A 7,717-nucleotide genomic window follows, 5' to 3' on the forward strand; every position below is an offset into this window, starting at 1 on the left:
AGTATTAAACAGATTTTTAAGTGCCAAAGACAAGGCAATACATTGCATTTCTAATGGTCAATGCTGAATGTTACATATCTATGTTCAAATGCACAGATACATCTATGCCAGGATATTGAAATGGACTTTGATTGACCAGTGAGAAGTCAATTTCTTTAAAACTGTACCTTTTAATGCTTTGCCCTAGTGAGCTATCTTCCAAATACACATTCTTTGCCATAAATTATGATGGCATAACATTTGAAGGAATCAAAACATAAAAAGCACATTTCCTCCAAACATTTAAAGAAATTTTTAATTAAAAAGGGGAATGGATACATGCATGTGCCCCACTTACACACACACACACACACACACACACACACCACAAAATCAAAATCCTTTCAATTTGATGGTTTTGTATAATTGATTAGAATCTGGAAAAATACTGAGAAATATTGTCCAAATCAGGGCAAAAGAAACACCTGGGACTTCTGTAAAGAAAAACTAGAGACGAAAGATGTATTTGCTAAAACTCTGAATGGAAATTGTTTTTAGCAGCTGAGGTTTCCTGGATCTTAGAAAGTAGAAGTGTAAAATGAACTGGAAACAAGAACAAGATGCCAGGTATATCCTTGCAAAGGCAAAGCCTGCCACTTATCACCCTGAGATAATAAAGGAGCTAACTTGGATCTGATGGATTGGCATAAAGAAACAGCAAGATTTAAACAATAAATAAATAAAAACAACCAAACATTAAATGTGCTCAAGGGTTAGACATACAACTAAAGGTAGAAAATGAATCTAGGGATTTAAACAAGAATATAATAAATAAGAACAAGAATTAGAATAGAAAGTGCAGTTAGGTACGTGTTCTCTCTCAACACTCATTCTGATTTACTAAGCAAAATCACAGACCTCTAAACTTATCCCTTAGAGTAAAATTTAAAAATGCTAAAATCTGTGGTGTGCTTTAGAGAAATTTAAAGCTTAATAGTTTTCTATAGTCGCTTGCAGCAAGAAAAAAATAAGAAGGTGACATATTTATGTAATGCAGATAAATAAACTTTCTATTTTGCATTTATTTGAGAGCTATCATGTTTACATTCAGATATATTTGTCAGGCCTTTGTATAAAAAAAGAATGCAGCCAAGAGCTGATTCAAAACTATTTCTTGGATATGGGCCCACGCCATTAAATTATGCATTTAATATTAGTAGCTTATTTCCTATTTCACAAATTATTTATCATTACTAGATATTGAATTTAGGAATGATAATTGTTAAAAATTCATGAAATCAGACACAAATTTACTTATTAGGTTACCTGTTACCTGTGTTTCTATACGGTTAAACCAATTCAGTTTAAAATCAGACCGGGCAAATACCTGAAATACTAACTCCAGGTTAAAATCATGCCTGGAAAATTTAACTGGCAACTAACTGGTGAGAAAAATACTTGAGATTCACTTTATCATGTAAATGTATTATGGACACACTCTTAGCAGCACAGCTATATTCTACACATATACCTCTTCCCATTAAGGTACGTATTTCACATGCGTACCATACATGCAAACACACACGTGTGTGTATGCTGACTGCTTTGGGTTTTAAAGACCCATATGTGTATTTGTGTATTTCTAATGGAATAGACCATGTACACGCATACACACATGGCTATGAAAATAATCCATAGCAAAACACATAAAAGGCAATGAGAAGAATGTCAAGCGGCAGAGATGTCTGGTGTCACCCCTGCACTATCAAATACACACATAAGTATGATTGGAGAAAGAGAACCTAAATATTTCACTGTCAGAGAATGTAGAGAACAGCAATTCATTTCTATCTCCTGTGCTTTAGGACAATGACAATTTAATACAAGGCCAGTGGATGTAAAAGAGATAAAAACTGAACACTGGGCCAGTGTAATCAAAGATTTTCTCCAGAGAGCTGGCTAGGGCCGGAGCTCATATGCACTTATAACAGATCAACGTTGTATTGTTTCTCTCTTCCATGAATTTGCTATGAAGGAAAATTTCAAGCTAAGCTCATATTCTGCAATGACTTTAAAGTTCTGTCTGAACACCTCAAATGCTCTCCTCTTATATCTCAGTGCTTAATAGGTGGTTCTAAAAAGTTTATTTGCTATTCATCGGTTTAAAAGAAATCACTGCTGTTAATTTCCACTAGTATGACAAAGTATCGACCACAAACACAGATCTTGATCTGTTTTACGAAATCATATAAGCAAAACCTTCAGGGCTGCATAGCATTTTAAAAGTAAAACAAAGAAATATTTTCTTTAGTGACTAGGCTAAAACAAATGTTGAGGAATTTGTCACGAGTGATACGGACTTGAGCCTGGAAATCATGCCTACCTTCCCAAAGAAGGGTATCTTCTTTGTAGTTCTTGCAGGAGGAGTAAGGTATTGTGAAAGTATTGTTAAATAGACTCATAGAGAAGTTACCTGCCCTCTTTGATGAATAGCACCATGTATCTAAAATTAATTGCAAAAGTATGGCCCAGCTAATGAGATGGTCCTTATCTTTTCTCAGCAAAGGAAGCACAAGTATTTTTCTGCTGGCTCAATATTTTATAAAAATGCCTAAAGTGTTATTAACTAAGTAAAAATCTGATTAAAAGACCTCAAAGACACAAATTATCGTAAATTCTAAAACCTGGAAAATCTGGAGGTAAGCTGGATTTTCTATATTATTTCCTTTTAAAACCTTAATTTCTTTTCTTTTTCACTTTGAAAAGAAAACCAAAAAAAAAAAAAAATCTCTTCTTCAGCTTCTATTAGCATTTTTAAAAGCTGAGTTACAATATCCTTTTTTATAAGATGGTCAATATATATTACAGGTCAGATTAAATCAAAGAAATATATCAAAGGCCGTCAATTTAGAATTTAAAAAAAAAGAACAATGATACCTTATTGGGGGGAAAACACTGGAAAAATGATCATCCATGCAAGAGAATTAATGGATATCCACAAGGGCTTTGCTAATAACATGGGTTAATTACCGCTGCAACACACTAGGCTCAGTAAATAAAGCAGCAGCGCCATAAACACATTAAGATGAGAAACCATCACTATAAGAATCAGCCAACACTATCACCCTTGCCTCTGCCCAGGAAAGGGAAAGCTGTTTTCCAGCCCTTTCCGTAAAAGGAGGATTTCTAAACTTACCACCAAATGTACATAAGGTAACATGTGCATAAATGCACTGACACAAAGGGCTGGTGAAACATGGGGTGCCCATCATTTACTCACCACTCCCATTCAATATTTATTCCATTAACTCAGGAACACTTATTTTTGCTTATTCCAAGGAGAAAAATCCTATGTTACATAATGCCCACTGTCTGGATATAGTCTGGGACATGTACAGTGGTGATTATATTTTCAGAAAAATAGAATTAAATCTGTTCTCTTTAGTGCTGTGATAGGCAAGGTTACAAGACTCTTGCAGCTCAAGAACACTCACCCCTAAGTGTAAGCTAGTTGTCCCTTCCCAGCAATTTACAAAGAAATCATCTGAAAACCCCACCTATACCACCTACCTTTAAGGATGCAGGTGTTTTCAACAGATTTACAGAATAGAAACGGGAAGAACAGTCGTTTGAGCTCCAAGTCTGGAGTTTAAGTATTCTTGCTCAGAAAAATAAAGTATGTGTTCATATAGTTCTCCAATAATACCATATCTAAAGTGACTTAGGCTAGTTCCTCTTTCTAAAAAAAAAAAATTGTACCCACTCTGATTTCAGATTTTTGTTGTTGTTGTTACTCTATACATTTTTCCTTCCTGCCTATTTTTAACTCCTATATTTTGACATGCGAGTATTACTTTTGGATAGTTGTGTTTCAATCTACATTAGCTTTTAACAAGGAGAAAAGAGGCCGAGAAAAAAAAAAATCAAAACCCAGACACAGAAAGAGTGCACCATACAAAATAAAACTTGTATAGCTCCAAACAGGTATTTCAAAACACAAATCTGTTTCATTTGCAATGCCTGGATTTCAATGATCAGGCTGAATTCACTAAACAGTTCCCTCCTCGCCTTGCCTGTTTTCGAGTGTTTCAATTGCCTTTCCTTCTTCCAACAGCTGTGACAACTGTTAAAACAGTCAGTAAAATTAAGTCCGCTCTATAATCCTGTAGTCAATGTTACATTTTAATCAGAGGTTGAAAGGGATTCGTGTGATGAGCACACTCATTTAGAATGATTAGACGGACACATATGTCAAAATGAGCAGATATATTATTTTCATCTATTTATGCTATCAGTTATTACTGCTATTAAATGTGAAACAAGCTTTCAAGTATTATGCTCTTTAATGTGCTGGCACAATTCCTAAAATAAAAAACACATAGTTATAGGTTAACATTTTAGGCTCTCCTAATGGTGGTCAATAAATTGTATGAATCTTTTTAATAGCCTCCAAAACAGAAATTGTCTAATATTTTCCTCCGAAACTGCATAACTCTGGTTTCATTTCTGTGTATACACACACGTGTACTAGGGTTTAACCCAGTACAATTACTATGAATATTAATAGCATGTATAAATTCTGTGGTTTATTAATTGAGACAGAGAGGCAGATGCGTTGCTTAGCATTAGATCTTTCTGTCTGTCCAGTGAACCACGTAACCATCAGAACTGCATCCAGACAATAAATCTGTATTTTTTAAAGATGACTTTTAATTGAGCCAAAAAGAAAGCTAGTTTGAATCTTGCGCCAAAGCCAAAAGGACATGTGCCCTGATTTCATTTAAATGCATCTGCTTTAAGAGGCTTATCTAAACTAATTATTCAAATTAGCTATAAGAAGTTAAATTCAAGAAAACTACTTTAAAAAGGAGCCTCTGGGGGATTTTTAAAGTTTGTTTTGTTTATTTATTTACGGGACAAAGTTCAGAATCTGGGTGAGCTTGGATACCGCCTCCTTCCTGACATGAAGACATTCAGACTCTCGGATTCTACAGCCCCAGGTGCACTAACCTTCAAACTACACTTGAGTGAGCATTCCTACCTTTGTTTGTTTTTCATTTTTCTTTTCACACAATTTAAGGTTGTTTCTTGCTTCGCGTGTTTCAAACTGTAGCAGGCACAACCCTGAAATCTTTCAGGTCCTCCCTACGTCCGTCTCTTGGAGAATATACCTTGCGCGAGTGTGTCTGTGAGTGTGTGCGTTTGTGTGTACATGCACGTGCGAGTGTGCATACACATCTATGCACACAGTCACACTCCTACAGTAATGAGCAGGCACCGAGACTGCAAGTCACTTTTCATCTTCTACTTAATTACAAAGCAATGCAATATGCAGTCACTAAGGACAGCTAGTGGACATCTACCTATAATGCACTACCTCCTCTTCGAGAGTTTTATATTTTCTTCACAATCTATAGAGATGTTTGCCAAGAGCACTCTTTTCAGAATTATAACAGTTGGTATTACTGTAATGTGAAAGCGAAGCAATATAACTGACTCAACAGAAAGATGATCCAGTGACAGCTCCCGGGGTATACTAATATTTTATCTTAACAGTGGGTTGAAATTAAGTTTATGACCTACTCATTTACACAAGAATGCCTAATTTACTTGTCCTACCCCCATTCGCTTCTCCCCCACCTTTAAGGTTCCAAATACATACATACATATATATATATATCCATATGCATAAAGATATTCATAAATACGAATTAAACTGCATGTAAGAACAAAAGTACTTTTGTATATTTTCTGGACATGATGCACGACACAAATCCACAATCTCAACATCGTCTATTCAAGGGGAAATTTTAAAAGTCACTAGTGTTTCTTCTTTAGTTTTTTCTCCCCTTAAATATTTATAATGTGTGAAAATCTCATGTTACTTAATGGACTGATTTGTCAGTTAAGTGCCGACTTAACGCTAACCATGCAAATAACATTATTCTAGCCCTGAATTGCATAGGGCTAGTTTTTAAATTGTTCTCTGAAGGAGAATTAGTAAATGTGCAATTTTGCCTCTAACTCTGCGCCGTAAGAAATGACAGGGAGCTGAAAATATCTGTCAAACTGCAAACACATAAGAGGCACTCAATAGTATAAATCATTTTGAATATTGTATTTTAAAACATCTCTCCTTGGGAAAATGGGTCCTAGTAAAAGATGCATTTTAACAGTTCACTAAGCATTTGTGCCAAGTGCCTATTCTTAGCACCTGAATAAGAAGTGACTGTCACACAGCTGTTTTACTGACAGTCACTGAGCTTTGCCTCAAAGGTAACATTGTAGTCAGAGAACAATTCTCGACTTACTGAATTAGGAGATCACCCTCAACACAAAAGGCACAAGACAGACACAAACAAGCACTCGTGCACACAAAATACCCAGGGCATTACCTGAACCAGTGTGCAAAGATACATTCCGTCCCCCACCCCACCCCCCACGCGCACCCCCACGACNAAAAAAAGGAAAGAAAAAGGTACCTACTCTTCCTCGTAGTGCAGGGAAAAAGATTCAGGAAGGCAAAGTTCTACCGAATCCATGTGCGACCGGCAACCATTATTTGTGCACCCCAGCTATAAATCAAAGTTTCCTTGACAGAGCACAGTGCAATTAACACAAATGTTCTCCTAGTGACAAGCCTATAGGCACAGCCAGTTGGGACCAAAGCTCTCACACTCTCCTAATCAAGGACTTAAAGCCCCGATTGGAGCTTATTAATATGAAGTAGGGCTTTACATATGCAGTCCCACCGGCCCAGCCGCGCAGCCGATTGGGGGGCCTCTGCCCAATCAGGAGGGAGGCGACGGGAGGCTGCACGTCGCGAGCGGAGCCAGGCAGGTAGGAAGCGTGCAGAGAACCGCGGGGCCTGGGAGCCGGCGGTGGGCGGGCGACAGCGAGCGGGGACGCCCGCGATCGAGACGCTCCCGGCAGAGAACTGTGCCTGTTCCTTTCTGTCCGTCTGTCTGTCTTTTTCTGGGAAGCGACAAAAGAGACATAACTAACTTAACTCTCTAAGCACTGGAGGGATTTGTTTTGGTTTCTAGCCTAAGACCTGTTTTGCCTTGAGAAGAAGGACTCCCGCACACTCTCAGTTAATTTGGGAAAGGATTCCGCGGAAGGTAGAGAATTAAGTTTGTCCGGCCCCGTTGTCTGTGTTTTCAAGCCCTGGGGGCGGCTTCTCCTTGAGTGCCGTACTTGCCCATGTATTCGTAATCGCGTCTTTTCCCGGTTTCCTGATACATACTGGGCATTTTAAAAATCCAAGACATTTCTTCTAAATGGTTCGGGCATGTGAACCCCCGGGATCGTCATGTCTGAGGCGGGATGCAGTTTTGCACGACTACAGAAGAGGAGATAGTGCATCAATAGAATTTGAGGGAACGCTCATGCAAATTATAAGCGTAAACATTTCTTTACCTCTCTCTCCCTACATATAGATACACAATGCAGAGCTTTTCAACTGCAGGACAAATTGGCTTCTCCAGTTCCAGGGGTGAGGGTCTCAGGGATGGAGGGGAAATAGTACATTAAATCCATCTCTGCGTTTTACAAAATAGAGACTGCTTGGGGGGGGGGGTATGGTGAGCATTACTACACAGTGCACTAAAAGTGTTCTTAATCTTATACTTATTTCAATACAAGCTTCCAAACTGGGAAGCATATACAAATATATGATTTTACCCCAAAACATCAGTTTCCAAATAAAATGCAGTGTACATATTTGTATCTATACAGA

General features: G+C 37.7%; 1 protein-coding gene across 2 annotated transcripts in view; it reads right to left on the reverse strand.

Moving 5' to 3' along the window:
- Positions 1 to 6,521, reverse strand: part of ESRRG (estrogen related receptor gamma) — a 229,193-nt gene extending 222,672 nt beyond the window's left edge. For both annotated transcript variants that reach the window (XM_077759692.1, XM_077759683.1), the window contains exon 1: positions 6,466 to 6,521. In XM_077759692.1, coding sequence (XP_077615818.1) covers positions 6,466 to 6,521 — 56 coding nt within the window. The remainder of the gene's footprint in view (positions 1 to 6,465) is intronic.
- Between the last annotated feature and the right edge of the window lie 1,196 nt (positions 6,522 to 7,717).

Source organism: Crocuta crocuta, unplaced genomic scaffold, assembly GCF_008692635.1.
Source record: "Crocuta crocuta isolate KB4526 unplaced genomic scaffold, BGI_CrCroc_1.0 scaffold556, whole genome shotgun sequence".
Taxonomy (NCBI): domain Eukaryota; kingdom Metazoa; phylum Chordata; class Mammalia; order Carnivora; family Hyaenidae; genus Crocuta; species Crocuta crocuta.